The sequence below is a fragment of the Megalobrama amblycephala genome, linkage group LG17, assembly GCF_018812025.1.
Source record: "Megalobrama amblycephala isolate DHTTF-2021 linkage group LG17, ASM1881202v1, whole genome shotgun sequence".
Taxonomy (NCBI): Eukaryota; Metazoa; Chordata; class Actinopteri; order Cypriniformes; family Xenocyprididae; genus Megalobrama; species Megalobrama amblycephala.
Genome location: NC_063060.1, coordinates 18,582,392 through 18,604,505, shown reverse-complemented (window position 1 = coordinate 18,604,505; position 22,114 = coordinate 18,582,392). Strand labels below are relative to the sequence as shown.

Here is a 22,114-nt window from a genome sequence, read left to right as displayed (position 1 = left end):
GTCTGTCTGGGGATTAGAGAATGGCAGTATAGTGGCTGCATATTTTACAGTTAATTCAGTAGCCTACATTATGCATTTCTATTGTACCAACCTACTAAGTATACTAAACTACTAAAATCTGATGTGTACCTTAAAATAATAGCCTAATGCAAGTAAATGGAAAGACATTTTATGACTTAATCTTTTGATGAAGTTAATCAAAGTTGGCATGAACACTAAAATTATTAGGTGACATTTAAAAAAAACCCAATTCTATCTATCTATCTATCTATCTATCTATCTATCTATCTATCTATCTATCTATCTATCTATCTATCTATCTATCTATCTATCTATCTATCTATCTATCTATCTATCCAGTTCTGTTCAATCCATACAAGACAAGCTCTGACAAGAAAAAGGTTCCACTTTAATTCCTTATTTAGTTTTTTTTTTTTTTTTTTAAACAATCACTAGGACAATTTTTCAATACTTAGGTCACTTTTTTCAAAAATCTTGTATGTGGGCTAAACTATGGATCATTTATTATTGCTTTGGCATGAAATGCATTCACTGACTACATCTTTCAAATGACATGAATTCTTTTCTCACTCAAACACCACCAATCCTCAATGAACCTACAGGACAATTTGCACAACTTAAGTTAAAAAACTAACATAATCCAACACTGAATAAGACAGCAATTTGCTACATTTCTACAGTAACATGTTGAAATATATTCCAAATAATAATAATAAAAAAAAATTATAAACTGTCAAAACAACTAGATATAGCTGAACGCCTACAAAGGTGTTAGTCTTTCAATTTCTGTTCCATAAATCTCAGAATTTTATTAATGATGATTTACAGTTTTTCTGAATTGCTAAAACACTAAACTTCATTCTCTTCATTCTCACACATATAAAAACTTTGCCTCTTTTTTTTTCAAAACTTTACACACAAATCCAAGAATTGCACACACAAAATGCAAAATGCCTCACATCTCTTGCAAAATGAAGCACTGCATTCAAAATATCACAACACATCTCAAAAACAAGCATTTGTTTTACGTTGCAAACACCTTTTCTATAATATTCTATTTTTGGATATATCAAAACCTAAAGCTCTTCTTTCATGAGCTATACTATGTACATTTCTGTACAAGATTGAAAGTAATTGGCAGAGAGATGTTGAAAAATTCGAAAGCAAGATTGAAACCAAACTATTTTTTTTTTTTTTTTTTTACTGTAACCATTTGTGGTTGTGAATACAGTATTACACAGTACAAAAGAAAAGAAATACATGAACCATGTGTAGTTGGACAGAAACAATGGTTGGGTTTGAAAAAGGAAATCAAGATTCCTGTTAGATTTTTGTGTGTTACATAGAGAATTGTTTGTTGTGTTTTGCTAAAAGTGTTTTATGAAATTGTCGAAGGCCGAGAATTAGTGTATGGTTTTGCAGATTTGGTGTGTGGCTCTGGTGTTTGAGTGTCAGGTTTCAGAAATTGTGTGACAAGTAAGGTTTTTGTCTGTAAGCAGTTGAAAAAAACTGTAAAACAAAGTTACACCACTGGTTAGAACCACTTACACACTGCTCAGCTCAATCTTAAAGGTGCCCTAGAACACATTTTCACAAGATGTAATATAAGTCTAAGGTGTCCCCTGAATGTGTCTGTGAAGTTTCAGCTCAAAATACACCATATATTTTCTTTTAATTCATTTTTTAACTGCCTATTTTGGGGCATAAATGCACCGATTCAGGCTGCTTCCCCTTTAAATCCTTGCGCTCCCCACCCCCAAGCTCGTGACTCTATAATACATTGCATAAACAAAGTTCACACAGCTAATATAACCCTCAAAATGGATCTTTACAAAATGTTCATCATGCATGCTGCATGCATGCATCAGATCATGTAAGTATAGTATTTATTTGGATGTTTACATTTGATTCTGAATGAGTTTGAGGCTATGCTCCGTGGCTAAAGCTAACATTACACACTGTTGGAGAGATTTATAAAGAATGAAGTGTTTAAAAATGAAAATAGTGACGGCTCTTGTCTCCATGAATACAGTAAGAAACGATGGTAACTTTAACCACATTTAACAATACATTAGCAACATGCTAACGAAACTTTTAGAAAGACAATTTACAAATATCACTAAAAATATCATGATATCATGGATCATGTCAGTTATTATTGCTCCATCTGCCATTTTTCGCTATTGTTCTTGCTTGCTTACCTGCATAATGTCTGTTGATTCAGCTGTGCACAGATCTAGATGTTAATACTGGCTTGTCTAATGCCTTGAACATGGGCTGGCATATGCAAATATTGGGGGCGTACATATTAATGATCCCGACTGTTGCGTAACAGTCGGTGTTATGTTGAGATTCGCCTGTTCTTCGGAGGTCTTTTAAACAAATGAGATTTACATAAGAAGGAGGAAACAATGGAGTTTGAGACTCACTGTATGTCATTTCCATGTACAGAACTCTTGTTATTCAACTATGCCAAGGTAAATTCAATTTTCAATTCTATGGCACCTTTAAACACTTGTAAAATTTCAACTTTTCCAATGATATTTTGATTTTTTTTTCAGAGATATTGTTCAAGTAAAGTACATGAATATATCGACCAAACACAACACACAAGAACAGTACTGCACATTGATGAAAATATTAAATTATCTACACATTGTAAAATCATTCAATACATCAATGCATTTCCAAAGGTTGTATTTTGCACTGAAAATCAGAACATATTCTAATATACTATAGTATATGAACAAAAACATTTGTGGAGACAAAAAGAAAGCTCGATTTAAAAAAAAAAAACACACACAAAAAAAAACTGAGCATCATCTCTTCTCCTGGCTGCATCTGGCCATAGCACTTCGTCCACATCACAGGCAATGTCCTCTCTTGCAAGACAGCGAGGGAAGAAACTTCTTGAATGGCAAATCCATGCACATACCCTGCATCAATTAGGTCACAGGCCTCCTCCATGGGTTGAATGAGGGATATCCTGACATAGAGCTGGAGATCGTAAACCTTCCACTTCCATGCCGAAAAACAAAACAAAAAAAAACTCCTCAATGAGGTTAAGGAAGGGAGTGTATGGTTGGAGGTATTGGAGTGAAAATTGTGGATGCTCATGAAACCAGTTTTGGACCAGAACAGATCGGTGGAAAGATACATTGTCCCAGATTAAAGTTAAAATTTTGAGTTTAAAGTTAAAGGTGCTGTATGCGATTTCTCAAATTCGTTGTTGAACACTGTTGAACACTGTTGATATTTGAAATCAACCCAAACAAACCCACCCCCCTCTTCATTGCTCCGCCTCCAAAACTCACACTCCAATACTAACCACCCTGCTCCGAGTTGGTCTCGAACCCCCCGAATGCACTACCAATGACGCTAAACACCCCATTCTCTAGCTGTCGTCAGTGTGCAGTAGTTTAACTGCAAAACTCTCACTATCTGGCCACTGTTACGCACGCAATGTGAGAGGATGTCTGTTTATCACAGCTGACAGGCAACAAAATGCTTCACGAAAAATAAAGCGCAGATGATGAACGAATGACAAGGAAGCACAAAAAATGAACGTACAGTACACAAGAGTACATACAAACTAAACCGATTACCCAAACATAAACCTAAATTGCAGTGATATTCTTTTGAGCTCTTTTGTATCGTGTCCCATCTCTCGTTCTGCAGTATTTTCAAATCTCCCTCTTGCTCATTCAGTCTCCTCGACCGTCATACACCCCCTAATGCTGATTGGTTACACGTTTGTTGTTGGTATCGGCCCAACTAACTTCCAAACAATGTATTTGAAATAATACTGAGTCCACCTTTAAGCACCTAAGTGTCTGCACACCAGATGGCCGTGTTTGATCAATTGGTTTATAGGTGTGGTATTTTGGAAAGCAGTGCCTTGAAATGGCAAAGAAGTGTCATCATATTAGATTTCTGTGTCTAATGTAGAGAAGTGTGTTTAGTGTTTTGCAAAAAGAGTGAAGTGGTTGTGCAGATCAGGGCTGAGGTTTTGCTCCTTGAGTGTCAGGTTTCACTAACTGTGCATTATTTTTAACTGTGCGTTCTCCATTTTTTTATGTAGCGTCTAATGAACGATCTGTTGTGTTTATATATTGACTGCCTGTGTGCGTAATCTTATTTGATTTTGAGTATAGATGAAATGGTTTTGAGCCGATTGTTTGATTTTGCCAGAAGAGTCAGGGGTTTGTGAATGTAGTTTGAAGATTTGGTTTTGTGTTTAGTGTTGTGGGTTTAAAAATGGGTGATATTTTCTCAAGAAATGTATCTTTTGTGAAAGCTGTCATCTCTCATTGACCTTGATTTTGCATTTGAACAACTTTTTTGAGCATGCTTTTCATTTAGATAATAGGTTATTATTAAAGGGATAGTTCACCCAAAAATGAAAATTATCCCATGATTTACTCACCCTCAAGCCATCCTTGTATATGACTATCTTCTTTCAGATAAACACAATCAGGGATATATTTAAAAATATCCTTAGTCATCCAGGGTTTCTAATGGTTGTAAATGGGGGCCACATTTTGAAGTCAAAAATAATGCATCCGTCCATAAAAAAAATTAATAAAAATTAAATTCTGTAATCCATACAACTCCAGGGGGTTAATTTTTCTTACTGAAGCGAAGTGATGCATTTTTGTAAATAAAGTCCATATTTAAAACTTTATAAATTCAAATACCTAGCTTCTGGCAAGACGACCATACACAGAATGTGCAAGTCGATTTGTGATGGAAGAGTATCCTTTGACCGGACGCACAACATAATGATGAATGCGGAGGTGCAGAGGATAGAGCAAAACAAATCACCGGTCCTGGACTATAAGTCTAAAATGATCATTTTTAAAGAGAAATTTCTGAGGATTTCGATATAAGAAATTTGGTGCACAGCCCTATTTGTTTGAACCACAAGAGGCATAAGCTTACAATACTCCTACATCTTGCGTCATACATCGCATCAGAAGATTACTCAGATTACTCGTACGGTCATCCGCCCGCAAGCTTATTAATTGAATTTATAAAGTTTTAAATATGTTTTTCTTACAAAAATGCATTGCTTCACTTCAGAAGGCCTTTATTAACCCCCTGGAGTTGTATGGATTACTTTTTTTATGGATGGATGCATTATTTTTTACTTCAAAACATGCCCCCCCCCCCCCCCCCCCCCCCCCCCCCCATTCACATCCATTATAAACCTTGGAGGACTAAGGATATTTTTAAATATATCTACATCTGATTGTGTCTGTCTGAAAGAAGATAGTCTTATACACCTAGGATGGCTTGAGGGTGAGTAAATCATGGGATAATTTTCATTTTTGGGTGAACTATCTCTTTAAAGGGTTAGTTCACCCAAAAGCTACTAAAAACATATTTAAATCAGTTCATGTGAGCACAGTGGTTCAATATTAATATTATAAAGCAAAGAGAATATTTTTGGAGCGCCAAAAAAAACCCCCAAAAAAACGACTTATTTAGTGATGGCCGATTTCAAAACACTGCTTCAGGAAGCTTCGGAGCATAATGAATCAGTGTGTCGAATCTGCTGTTCGGAGCGCCAAAGTCACGTGATTTCAGCCGTTGGCAGTTTGACACGCGATCTGAATCATGATTCGATACACTGATTCATTATGCTCCGATGCTTCATGAAGCAGTGTTTTGAAATCGGCCATCACTAAATAAGTCGTTTTTTTTTGGCGCTCCAAAAATATTCTCTTTGCTTTATAATATTAATATTGAACCACTGTACTCACATGAACTGATTTAAATATGTTTTTATTACCTTTATGGATCTTGAGAGAGGAAATGTCATTGCTCCCTATGAAGGCCTCACGGAGCTATCGGATTTCAACTAAAATATCTTAATTTGTGTTCCGAAGATTAACGAAGGTCTTACTGGTGTGGAACGGCATGAGGGTAAGTAATAAATGACATAATTTTCATTTTTGGGTGAACTAACCCTTTAAGTATGAGGCAATGGCTATAGGCTAAGTGAAACCTCAATGTAAAGCTTTAGCTCAGAAAGATACTCTAAAACTGTAAAGCACACTATCTTCATCAGAAACTAAGCAAAGTTGTCATAGATGCAGGCTACTAGACGTCATTTTCTGAAAATAGATGGAAAATCTGACATTAAAAGGCAGCACTCTAAGTATAGTAGTGGCAGCCTGCCAGTGCCAGCAAAAGATCGTATTTCCTCTCCATCCCAACCTTTCCCCTTCACCCAGACCGGCTTTGCATATTTGAAGTAGTCTAATCTTTGAAAAAATATTAGATAGCGAGTCCAATATGAATAGGCTACATTGTAAAATTTGATCAGGCACCCACATGTTTGCTTTTAGAAATGACCATGTTTGGTCTGTGAACAATATTGATGATCCGCACTACAACACACACCACAGTTCCATCTGCTGGTTAGCATCGGTACAGCACGAGATTTCCCGGTGAGAGGATGGCATTTCGCTGGACCACCGCATTGTAGGCTACTCCATCCTCCGGCTGGAGATATGACTCAGCGTTATCAGAGTAAATAAGCTCAAAATATAACAATTGACCACAAATTAAACTAATAAGCTTACTTAAAACTTTTTGTTATTCTATAAAACTATTCATATGAATTACATTTAAATAACATTGTCTTTTACATCGGATCATGGATCACTTCCGCGGCTTGTTTGATAAACTCGATAAGAATAAAGACGGTTTTATATCTCGTGAGGAGCTGCAGAGTGAAATGCGAAGGATAGGTGTGGAACCAGTTTGTGAAAAGGTTCAAGTAAGATTTTCTATTGGATATCTAGATTTCAATTGCAGAGGCGTTCAAGTAATCATTCTTTTATGTAGCCTGTCTGGATTAGGCTACACTTATTTTCTGGGTGAGCAAATAATAGCCTATATTATTATACTATAGTATTCTTTCGTTCAGGCAATCTTGTCCCATTATGACCAAAACGAGGATGGACGTCTAAGCTATCAGGAATTTCTTATTTACATTATGGACAGAGAGAAGAAATGGAAAATAGATTTCCATGCCCTTGACAGAAATAAATGTGGTAAGTTATAGCTTAGTAGGCCTATTCTTAGTTTTTTAATTGAAACAGCTTAATGTTATTGGACTGGTATTTGTGCAGTGGTGTAAAATGTTCTCTCAACTCACAAAACAAAGTACCAAAACTGTGTCAAAAATATATTAATATTATTATTATAAAATATACACGTAGGCCTATATTCTCTTTTTGTTTAAATTATGATGTTAGATAACTGCATGATCTGTATTGTCTGTACATTTCTGCAATTTGGATATAGGCCTACACAGTTACCTCAGGTTACAGATTAATTGTAACAGAAACATGCATTTTCTGTAAAGCTGCTTTGAAACGATTGTGAATTGAATGACTATTTATGTTCTTTCCTCTGATTAGGGGCAATTGACCTGGATGATATCATGACTTTGTTTAAGGAATTAGGTTTGGTCATATCAAAACCCAATGCAAAGAGAATCATTCAAATGTAAGAGACTTGCAGCTGCTGCCTCCACTTTTGCAATATTAAATAATGATATCTGATAATGATAATGATGGCATTGGTAACAAGACTATAGAAAATAAATGTCACATCAATATCACATTTTGTAATATGACATATACGGATTTATGTACATCTTAAAGGATTAGTTCACCCAAAAATGAAAATTCTGTCATTTATTACTTACGCTCATGCCGTTCCACACCCGTAAAACCTTCGTTAATCTTCAGAACACAAATTAAGATATTTTAGTTGAAATCCGATAGCTCTGTGAGGCCTCCATAGGGAGCAATGGACACTTACTCTCTCAAGATCCATAAAGGTACTAAAAACATATTTAAATCAGTTCATGTGTGTACAGTGGTTCAATATTAATATTATAAAGCGACGAGAATATTTTTGGAGCGCCAAAAAAACAAAGTAACGACTTATTTAGTGATGGCCGATTTCAAAACACTGCTTCATGAAACATCGGAGCATAAATGAATCGGTGTCGAATCATGATTCAGATTGCGTGTCAAACTGCCAACGGCTGAAATCACGTGACTTTGGCGCTCCGAACAGCAGATTCGACACACTGATTCATCTGTGCTCCGATGCTTTCTGAAGCATTGTTTTGAAATCGGCCATCGGTAAGTAATAAATGACAGAATTTTCATTTTTGGGTGAACTAACCCTTTAAGTAGACATTGTGTATTGTACAGTTTATATTAAATGCATGAAATCCATGAAATGGTTTGGAATTTGCATTGATTGTATTATTAATCATTTATTAGATTATTAACATTGAATTCTGATTGTCATTAGGATGGATGAAGACAACTCTATGACAGTAGACTGGGAGGAATTCCTCCAGCACGTCATCATTAACCCAGCAGAAAACATTGGAGAGTTAGTATCTTCCTGGAAACATAACCTGGTAAAAATTTCAGCTTTTAAATACTTATTTCTAAAATATCATTAATAATTCACCCAAAAGGAAAATTTTTGAAGTATGTCAGTGCCATTGTTTTGTCTCAAGATGCACACTAGTCTTTTTTTTTTTTTTTTTTTTTTTTTTCTAGTGAACGTTTATAAAAGCTACTTAAATGTCCTAATTGAACTAAGGCCTAAGTCTAAGCCCTGTCTGTGAAACTGGGCCTTTATGTTCTTTTTGGAGTTTTAAAATTTTGGTCACCATTCACTTACTTATTGTGTGGACCTTGAGAGCTAAGATATTATTGTAAAAACCTTTGTGTTCTGCAGAGAAAGTCACACTTTACATACAGAGTATGGGAAAAATGTCATTTTGACTAAAAAATTCCTTCAAGGTTTTGCACATATGCATTTAATCTGCACTGTTCACTATCAGGTTTAAAAAAATGATGTTGTAATTTTAGGTGTTTGATGTAGGAGAGAGTCGCTCTTTGCCTATTGAGTTAACCCAAGATGAGACTGACTTGTCAATCTGGGGGAACTTTATATTGGCTGCAGGCTTGGCAGATGCAATTTCCAGAACTGTGACAGCACCAATTGACATGTTAAAGACACGACTTCAGGTAGGTTTTGTCAGTCACAACTATATATATATATATATATATATATATATATATATATATATATATATATATATATATATAGTTGTGACTCACTTGTCTGTACTTTCCTCTACCTAAAATATGAGCAAGTCTTGAGCAATCATTTCTCAAAGGTGTATCTTTAGTTGTATACAACAGTGCTCATACTTTTTTCTATCGATTTTAAAATCAAAGACATTTGAGTGAATTTAAAAGCAAGTGTGGACAATATATATATTTAGACGTTTTTTTGGGTGGTAAATCTTGACGCAGATATCGGGTAAATTGACTTGTGCAAGCCTTACTAAATCACCTTGCATGATTCATTAAAATACTCTACTCACATACATTTTGCAGAAACTCCTATGCATATGCAATAAGGTCAACTGCAAAAATAGCTGTGTCCAAAACTTTTAAGTGCTAATTTTTCACTGCGTGTCTTTAGTAAATCCTGACAATAGTTTTTTAACCTCAAAAGAGGATTTGTGCTGGCACAATCTGGCACCTAGTCTGCTAAGTCAACACTGATGAGCCAAAACATTATCGTTGATCATCTTCTTACAAGGTCACATATTAATGCCTGGGTAGATTAGATGATAAGCAAACAATCACTTCTTGTAAAAAAGGAAAAAAAGATCTGAAAAATTTACCAACAGTGGTCCGAGGAGGGACAAACCACAAACCACTGACAGGGTGTTGGGCGCCCAAGGCTCATTGATACATGAGGTCAACAAAGGCAATCCCGTCTGGTCCGAGCCAACAGAAGGTCTACTGTGGCACAAGTCACACAAAAGTTTAATGATGGTTATGAGAGAAATGTATAACAACACAGTGCATCGTATTCTGTTGCATATAGGGACTGTGTAGCCGCAGACCAATCTGAGTGTCTATGATGACCCCTATCCACCAGTGCAGTGGAAGAAGGTCACCTGGTTCAATGAGTCCCATGTTCTTTTACATCACTTGGATTTACCTGAGGAAAAAATGGCACCAGGATGCACTGTGTGATGACGACAAGCCGGTGGAGGGAGTGTGATGCTCTGGGCAATGTTCTGCTGGGAAACCCTGGCTCTAGTCATTCATGTGGATGTAAATTTGACATGTGCCACCTATCTAAATGTTGCAGACCAGGTACACACCTTCATGACAATGGTGTTCCCTAGTGAAAGTGGCCTCTTTCAGCAGGATAATGCTGCCTGACATACTGCACACATTGTTAAGGAATGGTTTGAGGAACATGATGAAGAGTTCCCCTGGTCCCCAAATTGAGGAACATGATGAAGAGTTCCCCTGGTCCCCAAATTGCCCAGATCTCAGTCCAATTGAGCATGGGATGTACAAACAAGTTTGATCCATGGCGGCTCCACCTCACAACTTACAGGAAGGAACTGCTGCTAACGTCTTGTGCCAGATACCACAAGACATCTTCAGGGGTCTTGTAGAGTCCATGCCATGGTGGGTTGGCAGTGTTTTGGCAGTACGCAGAGGACCAACAGCATATTAGGCAGGTAGTGATAATGTTTTAGCTCATTAGCTGTTTAACTCTTCTCAGAGTTGTCATGATTGAAATATGAACAAACCTCTGTAAAAGCCTTCAATATAGATAGGAATAAAACTGTAAAGTTTTCAACACATTATGAAAAGCTAAATCTCATTGACCAGTGCATGAAAAAAAAAAACAATGTTGCCTTAGAAATATACATTATTATAGAAACACTATTTGATTTTCACTTGATCTTTCAAACTAAATGTTTTAAGAAAAGTACAGTCAGAGCAATACTTTTGTTTAGAAAGAATTTGTCATGCCAAGTCACCTTTATTTATTATAGTGCTTTGTACAATACAGATCAGTTTCATACAAACAGCTTCACAGTAATAATTAATGATGCAAACTTCATCAAATATGTACGGAGCCTCGCACATGACATGCAGGGAAAAAATAGTAAGCTAAATCGTGCACACACTTTACTAATTCGTCCCCTCAATTTATAAATTGTGTACACAATTTACTTATTCGTTCCCTCGATTTACCAAAGAATACTAGAGAATACTAGAACAAAGGAGAGTACTGGAGCAAGGGAGAAACACAACCAACTAAAAATGAACTATTCAAACTGAGGAATAAATATACAGTGCTCAGCATAAATAAGTACACCTCCTTTGAAAAGTAACATTTTAAACAATATCTCAATGAACACAAAAACAATTTCCAAAATGTTGACAAGACTAAGTTTAATATAACATGTTTAACTTATAACATGAAAGCAAGGTTAATAATATAACTTCGCATTTTCACATTTTTGATACAACTTCGATTACACATTTTTCAGCTTTACTCAAATTAGGGTGATGCAAAAATGAGTACACCCCACAACAAAAACTACTACATCTAGTACTTTGTATGGCCTCCATGATTTTTAATTGACAGCACCAAGTCTTCTAGGCATGGAATGAAAAAAGTTAGTGACATTTTGCAACATCTGTCTTTTTCCATTCTTCAAGAATTACCTCTTTTAGAGACTGGATGTTGGATGAGTGATGCTCAACTTGTCTCTTCAGAATTCCCCATAGGTGTTTGATTGGGTTCAGATCAGGAGCCACTGAATCACTTTCACCCTGTTCTTCTTAAGAAATCCTACAGTGGTCTTAGATGTGTGTTTAGGATCATTGTCATGTTGGAAAATTGCAGGACGACCAAGGGCACGGAGTGATGGTAGCATCTTCTCTTTCAGTATAGAGCAGTACATCTGTGAATTCATGATGCCATCAATGAAATGCAGCTCCCCGACACCAGCAGCACTCATGCAGCCCCACATAAGCACACTGCCACCACCATGTTTCACTGTAGGCACTATGCATTTTTCTTTGTATTCTTCACCTTTGCGACACCATACAGTTTTGAAGCCATCAGTTCCAAAAACATTTATCTATTTATCTTGGTCTCATCACTCCAGAGTATAGAGTCCCAGTAGTCTTCATCTTTGTCAGCACGGGCCCTGGCAAACTCTAGGTGGGCTTTTTTGTGCCTGGGCTTTAGGAGAGGCTTCTTTCGTGGACGGCACCCATGCATGCCATTCCTCTGCAGTGTACACCATATTGTGTCACAGGAAATAGTCACTCCAGTTTGGCTTTCTAATTCTTTAGATAACTGCAGTGAACTTGCATGCCGACTTTCTTCAATCCTTCTCATCAGAAGACGCTCCTGTCGAGGTGTTAACTTCCGTGGACGACCTGGATGTCTCTGTGAAATGGTTGCAGTTCCATCTTTTTAAATTTTTTGTACCACTTTTACTACAGTATTCTGACTGATTAGTAAAGCTTTGCTGATCTTCTTGTAGCCTTCACCTTTCTGGTGTAAAGTAATTGTTTTCTTTCTCTTGTGACATTTCTCTTCCATGTGGTGCCATTGCTGACAGCATGAAATGGGAAGGGGTTTTAACACCCTTTTATAGTCAACTGTCTGTTGGACACCTGTGTAATGAATAATTAGACTCACCTGTGGTTGAATTCTTGTTAAATTAGACATTTGTAGTCTAAAATTTAGCTTTGCTCCAGATACTTTTAGTGGGGTGTACTCATTTTTGCATCACCCTAATTTGAGTAAAACTGAAAATTTTGTTCTCCAAGTTATATTATTAACCTTGCTTTCATGTTATAAGTTAAACAGATGATATATAAAACTTAGTCTTGTCAACATTTTGGAAATTGTTTTTGTGTTCATTGAGATATTGTTTAAAATGTTACTTTTCAAAGGGGGTGTACTCATTTACGCTGAGCACTGTACATAGAATAACTAAAGAGTTAAACAAGTAGCAGGTGGCTCAAATCAATCAAACAATGAGTTACCATGACAAATGAGAACCTACTATGAGAAAAGAAAAGCAAGCACAGGAAACACTAGCTACATCTCATTTCGGAGGCTGCATCCTTCAGAGGTCACATTTGAAAGCTGCATATGTCATCAAGGATGTCTTATTTAAGAAAAGTAAATATAATAAAATTGACTGTTATTCCTCATGAGGTGTAAAATACTGTAATTTCTTTCTTACTTTGCAATCTAATGGTTACTTTACTTAAATGAGACTGCCTCGAGGATGTATGCATCCTTTAAATGCGACCTCCGGAGAATGTAGCTTTTGAAATGAGACGCAGCTACTGATCTACAAACTATGGGTATTTTTACATAACAACAACAATGTACTAAAAACTGAAAAGTTTCTCCTTTGCGTTTTTGAAAAGTTTTGCATACAGACGACAACTTTGTCAAAGCGATCCACGTTCACACGGATCAGCTAAAACAACTAAAAATTACTTATCATGCCTATTTATCATGTATTATTCATTTCATTTTTAAGCAGCTCTACAGAACACAGTAGTGTCATCATCCAGCTCAATTCAGTTCAAGATTTAGTTTTTATCCAAAAGTGTCAGTGCAGTCAAATCAATGATGTATTATATTATACTGAATATTAGTATTTCAGTTAAATTGGGACTATATAAACTATATTTTATTTGTAAAACAACAATAGCCTAACACACTGCAGTATACTGGATAGGTTTTTGGATCCAAAGCTGTGTCTCTGGGACTCCGGGAGCTGCAGACTGGAGGTTTTAGATCCTTGTGGCAAGGAAATGCTGTGAATGTTCTTAAAGGAACACCACAATCAACACTTCAGTGCTTCGTCTATGCCCAGGTGAGCACACAAACTTGCACATACATTCACTCATATGTGCACAGATGTTCAGACATTCTTTATGTCACTCTCCTGACAGATGAGGTTGTCCACGCTTGGCGAGAGGGACAGTCTGACAGTCCATCAGAGGTTTGGACTGGGCTGTGTGTCAGGGGCTGTGGCACATGCTGTGTTCTACCCCTTAGAGGTATCACAGTGACACAACAGGTTGGAGTTCCTTACTGTGAGGTGTTGTCTCTCAAATACAGTATGTGAAAGAAAACATGTGTGTATTGTCACTTCTGTCATCATTTTTATAAAGAAGGTAAAATTTTATAAAGGATTTCTTGCGCAAGAACCAGCAACAATTAATCAATAACCCTGTTGAATTATAATTACAGAGTTTTTCAGAATGCTGTACACATTGGGTAATTTCATATCTCTTTCTTCTTCACTTTCCAGCAAAGACAGAAAGCGTTTTTATTGTTAATATAACAATGTGAAGAGCTAAGGATGCAAATTAGGTGTATAACTGAATTTTAATCTTTGTATTGTATTACTTTCATGCACCCAAAAAGAATTATGGCAAATGTAATTTTGTCACACAAGCCTGTTGTCTCATATAATGACTAAATGCACAAATAAATGGCTAAATTTCTGCTTCAGATTAAAAAAATAAATGATAATAATTGTCAGTAATTGTGGCCAGGGTTATAGCTAACTAAAATAAAAACAAAACGCATATTTTTTTTTTTTACTCCAAAATAAAATTAATGTGTACTAAAAAAGATTTTTAATTTTATTTCAGGCAACATTTATTGTTTTCATTTAATTTAAATTGATGTACTAAAATCAAAGCTAAAAATAAATAAAAAGCATTTAGACATTTAAAAAAAAAAAATAGAAATGGCAAAAACACACCAAAATATTACTTTAACTAAAATTAAAATTCAATTTAATTCAAAATAAATAAACCTAGTAGTATCTCAGTGATACTAAAATAACACTGATTGTGACAAAAATATTAAAATAAGAAATGTCCTTTGAGGTATAAAGTGATAATTATAATAAATAATGTTGCAGTTTCAAGAAATATAGTCACAACTGCAAAATATAAAGTTACAATATGCCATTTAAACTCACAGTTAATACAAGTGTGTGAGCAGGGCTTGACATTAACACCTGCCAAGCCGCCAAATGTGGATGGATTTTAGCAGTGGTGTGTAACGCAGTCACACTCCTACTAGCCACTTCGGTGGATTGAATTTTATATAGTAAACATATTGTATATAATATACAAACCTGATTCCAAAAAAGTTGGGACACTGTACAAATTGTGAATAAAAACAGAATGCAATGATGTGGAAGTTTCAAATTTCAACATGTTATTCAGAATACGACATAGATGACATATCAAATGTTTAAACTGAGAAAATGTATCATTTTAAGGGAAAAATAAGTTGATTTTAAATTTCATGGCATCAACACATCTCAAAAAAGTTGTGACAAGGCCATGTTTACCACTGTGTGGCATCCCCTCTTCTTTTTATAACAGTCTGCAAACGTCTGGGGACTGAGGAGACAAGTTGCTCAAGTTTAGGAATAGGAATGTTGTCCCATTCTTGTCTAATACAGGCTTCTAGTTGCTCAACTGTCTTAGGTCTTCTTTGTCGTATCTTCCTCTTTATGATGCGCCAAATGTTTTCTATGGGTGAAAGATCTGGACTGCAGGCTGGCCATTTCAGTACCCGGATCCTTCTACGCAGCCATGATGTTATAATTGATGTGGTCTGGCATTGTCATGTTGGAAAATACAAAGTCTTCCCTGAAAGAGACAACATCTGGATGGGAGCATATGTTGTTCTAGAACTTGGATATACCTTTCAGCATTGATGGTGCCTTTCCAGATGTGTAAGCTGCCCATGCCACACGTACTCATGCAACCCCATACCATCAGAGATGCAGGTTTCTGAACTGAGCACTGATAACAACTTGGGTAGTCCTTGTTGGCTTGAGTTTTAGCCGACAACGGCGAATGGCACAGTGGATTGTGTTCACGACAGTGTTTTCTGGAAGTATTCCTGAGCCCATGTTGTGATTTCCATTACAGTAGCATTCCTGTATGTGATGCAGTGCCGTCTAAGGGCCCGAAGATCATGGGCATCCAGTATGGTTTTCCGGCCTTGTCCCTTACACACAGAGATTGTTCCAGATTCTCTGAATCTTTGGATGATATTATGCACTGTAGATGATGATAACTTCAAACACTTTGCAATTTTTTTCTGAGAAACTCCTTTCTGATATTGCTCCACTATTTTTCGCCGCAGCATTGGGGGAATTGGTGATCCTCTGCCCATCTTGACTTTTGAGAGATACTGCCACTCTGAGAGGCTTTTTTTATACCCAATCATGTTGCCAATTGACCTAATAAGTTGTAAATTGGTCCTCCAGCTGTTCCTTATATGTACATTTAACTTTTCTGGCCTCTTATTGCTACTTGTCCCAACTTTTTTGGAATGTGTAGCTCTCATGAAATCCAAAATGAGCCAATATTTGGCATGACATTTCAAAATGTCTCACTTTCAACATTTGATATGTTATCTATATTCTATTGTGAATAAAATATATGTTTATGAGATTTGTAAATTATTGCATTCCTGTGTCCCAACTTTTTTGTAATCGTGTTTGTACATTTTTCAATTGTAGTCTTTTTAAAGGGCATCTAAAATAATGAACTAAGTGCAATGTATTGTTGTCAAAAATATTGACTTTTCTGAAATATCTGAAATGCTTCAAATACACATATTCTACAGAGCACTTTCTCGCTCTCTCTCGTCTCTACAACAGCGAGTTGACACAGAAACCCGTCTCCCCTCACTGACTTATTTCATTTGCTCTAGATAAAAAATAGTTTGTGTTACAGGGCTTGAATTTCGGCATGGGATTTACTCATTCCCGCATTTTGTGCGAACATAAAGCCGCCTCAGTACTAAATTGAGTTCTTTTTTGCTGCTTTTTTGCTTTTAAACAATGATATACACAAAATAATGTCAAAATGCCGGTCTTGGTGAGTATTCATGTAAACACATTCAGTTATATTTTAAGTGAATGTAAACAGTTGAGAAAGAAAACACACGTGTGACAGTATAATGGATCTGTGCGTCAGGTCTTAAAGTGACAGCAGCCTAATATACCTGCTGCCAATTTATGAGATAAAATGTAAAATATCTATATGGCAGTTTTTCCTGATGGTATTGATTGTGGCCAGTGAAAATACTGAGTGGCTAGTAACTTTGGAAAACCACTAGCCACAGTGGCTGGTGAGCAAAAAAGTTAAAGGTGCCCTAGAATGCTTTTTCACAAGATGTAATATAAGTCTAAGGTGTCCCCTGAATGTGTCTGAAGTTTCAGCTCAAAATACCCCATAGATTTTTTTAATTCATTTTTTTAACTGCCTATTTTGGGGCATCATTAAATATGTGCCGATTCAGCATGCTTCCCCTTTAAATGCGCGCACTCCCCGCCCCCAAGCTCACGACTCTATAATACATTGCATAAACTAAGTTCACACAGCTAATATAACCCTCAAAATGGATCTTTACAAAGTGTTCGTCATGCAGCATACCCGATTATGTAAGTATAGTATTTATTTGGATGTTTACATTTGATTCTGAATGAGTTTGAGGCTATGCTCCATGGCTAATGGGCTAAAGCTAACATTACACACTGTTGGAGAGATTTATAAAGAATGAAGTTGTGTTTATGAATTAGACAGACTGCTTAAGTGTTTAAAAATGAAAATAACGACATGACTCTGATCTCCGTGAATACAGTAAGAAAGGATGGTAACTTTAGTCACATTTAACAGTACATTAGCAACATGCTAATGAAACATTTAGAAAGACAATTTACAAATATCACTAAAAATATCATGTTATCATGGATCATGTCAGTTATTATTGCCCCATCTGCCATTTTTCGCTATCATCCTTGCTTGCTTACCTGCATAAAGTCTGATGATTCAGCTGTGCACAGATCCAGACGTTGATACTAGCTTGTCTAATGCCTTGAACATGGGCTGGCATATGCAAAAGTTGGGGGCGTACATATTAAAGATCCCAACTGTTACGTAACAGTCGGTGTTATGTTGAGATTCGCCTGTTCTTCGGAGGTCTTTTAAACAAATGAGATTTACATAAGAAGGAGGAAACAATGGTGTTTGAGACTGTATGTCATTTCCATGTACTGAACTCTTGTTATTCAACTATGCCAAGGTAAATTCAATTTTCAATTCTATGGCACCTTTAATGTCAATCCCTGAGTGCAAGGTATAGTGTCACTGTGATATATATATATATATCATATATATATAGTCACAGTTATGAAATAATGTGTAACTATGAGAAATAGTTGCAATAGTATAATATGAAGTCGCAAGTGTGAATTACAAGAAATAAAGTTGCAATTATGAGAATTCATACACCTTCCATATTAGTCATTTTTCATCAACAACACAAACTAAGTTGTAGTTAAAATTCACAATTACAATTTTATTAGAGCAACACCAATTATTTTTATTGACTTATACATGTACTATAAGTTGATTGACATGTTTTTTATTCTTCTAACGGCAGGTGCTGAAAGTTAGACTAAATCTCCAGCCTGCTGGCACCTACAATGGAGTGCTGGGATGTGCCAAGTTGATTTACCAGAATGAGTCTGTGGCAGCTTTCTACAGAGGGTTCAAACCCAGCATACTCTGCATGATACCTTATGCTGGAGTGGAATGTGCAGTGCATCAGGTATTCGGAGCACCGGGGGAGGTATCTAAGTATTCAATCAAAAAGAGACAAACTACAAAACTGCTTTTACTTTCAGACAGTGTGGCTGGGCCAGTTTTATTTCTTCTCACCAAGTTAAAAGGCATCAGTCATTAACATGAAGTCTTTCTCCTCTGGCAGTCAATTATAAGCTGGGCAAGACAGGATCCAGAGCACGTCAGTGACTCCAAGCTCTTCCTCTTCAGTTTTGCAGCATTTGCATCAGGACAGGCCACCAGTTACCCACTTGCTGTCATTAGAACACAACAGCAAGCTCAAGGTGAATGTTAACCTGAATGTTTTCCTTTATCTACTAAAGTGTCTTCTAAGACTTTTAATAATTGATATCTGTGCTGTAAATTTGGTAAATTTTTATCATGCTCATCCTCTGTCTGCATTCACACAGAAACAGAATCCCAGCTGTTCTCAGAACATTTTGGCAAGGTCTCTTTCAAAGTTACGAACAAATGTTCTTCCAGTAATGTTAACTGAATGTTCGTTCAACGTTATCTGTTCTTTACTGTTCTAATGTTCTCAAAACAAACGTTATATACATTTCTCATGGAACTTTTTTCTGAAAATCAGTTGGACGTGGAACTCATTTCAGAATGTTCAAAGAACATTCAAAAGTAACATTCCAATAGTGTTTGAAGAATTATAAAAAGGAATGTTCCCTTAAATGTTCATAACCAAGGAAAAATGTTTTAAAGCATGTAAACACATTGGATGTTTTGAATGTTCAGATAACATTCAGAAATAATGTTTTCATAACTTAAAGGGAACGTTAGCAAAACATTTGTAGAACATATGTAGGATATGTTCATCCCAGACTGTGTGAATATATCAGTATTTGTCTTGTGAATTTCTTTAGCATTTACTAAAAATATTTGTAATTTGATCACTGTTGTTTTTCCTCTCACTGTCTCAGCTTTCTGTTCGACCTCACAGAAGTCTGCAGATGCTCTTCAAGGACTCGTTGGAATCTATGAGAAATATGGAGTCAGAGGTTTTTATAATGGAATGGGTGCTAGCTTTGTGAGAGCTGTTCCTTGTGCTTTGCTGAATTACACCCTGACCTCAAAATTTGAAACATTGCTTTCTTCATTGTCCTAATGTAGAATAATGGTTTAGACTGTATGTTTTTTGATTGTCTTTTTTATTTCTTTGAATTATGTTTGATCACGTACCTGTTACCTATTGTTATGGTAACATATAACTATGGTATGAGTATCATTGCATCAGTTGAGCCTTTTAACAAGTACAAGAGCATAGTATCAGTTTTGAGTGAGTATACAGCTAGGGAAATTCAAACTTGTAATATAAATAAGGGGTGCACATAAGTGCTGCGCAGTTGCGCATGCATAGTAAAAATAAACAATGCGCACCAGAAACCGTGCAGGGAAGCACTTTTGAGTATACCAACATTTTTGGGTACAGTGTGACGGGACACGTTTACTTACTGGAGTAGGATTTTTCTCCATCTCTGGTAAGATAGCAATCATGATGATAAGTGTGTTCTTTAATTATTAGGGGTGCAACAGATCGCAGTTAAACCTTAATCCGTACGGATAAGGTCCAACGGTTCGGTACGCATGTGATTTGTGGATTAACTGCTAAGTTTAACCATCATAGAGTGAATGTTTGTCTTGCCAATTAACATATTCAAACGATTTTAAACGCAGAAGAAGAGGTGAAAGTCGGGACTCGAGAGCTGTTATCTGTGCACACAGCCTCACACACACCCGAAGCACGCAGAGAGAGAGAGGCATGTTTCACACAGCGCTCAAACACCGAATTGATTTGTCTTTTGCATTTACTTGCACTTGAAGGGACACATACACACAAAATTATGTCAAAATACCTGTCTCGGCAAGTTTTTTTTTCTGGGTTATATCATTAGTGAACAGCTGAGAAAGAGACCGGATGAGAGTATATTCGGTCCGTGCATTCCGCCTTAAAGTGACAGTAGCCTAATATTCTTGCTGTTGTCTATGTCATTAATGTTAATAAAATAAAATTAAAAAACATCATCATCTACCATGTTCGAGAGAAAAGAAGATAGTGAGGAGAGCAGTCAGGAGGAAAGTGATGACAACAGCTTTTAGGATAAGTGTGCCGCGTAAAGTGTGAGTAGCCTACAAAGCAACATCTTCAGGTGCTCCCTTGAGAACCAGACCAAAAAAGTTATGTGCACCCCTGAATATAATCATATAGGCCTACTTCTGAAGATTTTTAGAAACAATATATTTGAATTATTTAGACAAAAATTATTCTACTAAAGATATAGGGGAGCCTAGGGCTATTGTCACAATATATCTCACTAACTACTAACTATGTTTTTGAGACAAAAGTCGAATTACACAAATGATTGTTTTCTTTTTTGTATGTTGGTTTCAAATACCACCATTGTTTAAAATTATAGGATTTTTTCCCCCTCAAAATAAACAATAAAATCAATGAGTACATTCAGACATGAGTCAACGAGCAGTTGATCTGTTATTATTTGTATCACTGTTCATAAATTCAAGGTCAGAGCATGTTGCATGTTTTATTGTAATATAATAATATTATGTGCATGTGCTTGTCAGGCACACACTTCTGTGCGTTCAACTTGATGTGGCGCTGCGCTGACCGATCGGTGCATGACATTAAAATACCACAAGAGTGATTAGAAAGCAGACGCTCCATATGCTTTTGAATCGCTCTTGCGGTTCTTTGATGTTATGCACCAATACGAAATGCTCCTCTCCAGAGTTAATTTCTCTAGTGAACTAACAATCTGTCGACACTAAATGCCTGAGGCAAATGTAATGCTACATGAGATATTATTATCAAGCTGTTTTATTGATATCTTTCTGCAGTTGAAACACTGGTTGAGAGATTACGTTTAAACATATCAGTCGGGATCAATCATCTCTTCTTCTTCTGCGCTTTATCCTGTTGTGGCGGTTAGTAAACAGCATTACATTACCATGCGTGCCCCCTTCTGGATTGGAGTGTGGATCACCTGAGACTGACTGCCCTGCAAACAAGCCTGCATTGGCCCTTTACAGCACATGCGTTTCTGATAATAATGCATGTCTGAGAGTGAATCTGTGCATGTCTACAGCCAGACCCTATTGCTTCAAGTCAAACACAAAAACTCTATGGACATGGGTGGAGGACTTTTGAAGGTCCATCCACAACCTAACCATAACCATATCCCTATTCCCTAGGTCAAGCTCCACCCATTACGGCCAAGAGCTGGGCGTCATTTGCAGTGAGCACACTTACGTTAAAAAAGCTGGAAAAATAATGAAAAGTGAATAATTTCCGTGGGTCTAGTATTTGTATCTGTTTGTGTGAAGTTTGAATCAGGTCTCCTCTGTTGGAGTAGATTTGCTGTAAAAAAACAAAACAAAAAACAACTAGGGTGCTAGAAATGTGGTACTCAAACTGCAGCCTCCGGTATTGCAGGAATATACTGTAGTTTTAGACTACTTGGACGAAATAACAGCAGTTCGCCTAT

At 36.5% G+C, this 22,114-nt stretch overlaps 1 protein-coding gene across 1 annotated transcript; it reads left to right on the top strand.

Moving 5' to 3' along the window:
• Positions 1 to 5,936: 5,936 nt before the first annotated feature.
• On the top strand, positions 5,937 to 21,957 carry slc25a24l (solute carrier family 25 member 24, like). The gene is made up of 10 exons (XM_048163870.1): positions 5,937 to 6,808; positions 6,959 to 7,085; positions 7,455 to 7,542; positions 8,365 to 8,476; positions 8,937 to 9,095; positions 13,670 to 13,807; positions 13,887 to 13,994; positions 18,421 to 18,588; positions 18,748 to 18,886; positions 19,535 to 21,957. Exons 1-10 carry the CDS (start codon positions 6,686 to 6,688, stop codon positions 19,717 to 19,719), a joined length of 1,347 nt encoding a protein of 448 aa, XP_048019827.1. The 5' UTR covers positions 5,937 to 6,685; the 3' UTR covers positions 19,720 to 21,957.
• Positions 21,958 to 22,114: the final 157 nt, after the last annotated feature.

Bases quoted from the DNA above. Each gene is read 5' to 3' on its own strand.
- slc25a24l (XM_048163870.1), top strand. From the start codon at position 6,686: ATGGATCACTTCCGCGGCTTGTTTGATAAACTCGATAAGAATAAAGAC. The intron at 7,086-7,454 runs GTAAGTTATAGC...TCCTCTGATTAG, and splicing joins CCTTGACAGAAATAAATGTG to GGGCAATTGACCTGGATGAT. The intron at 13,995-18,420 runs GTATCACAGTGA...TTCTAACGGCAG, and splicing joins CTGTGTTCTACCCCTTAGAG to GTGCTGAAAGTTAGACTAAA.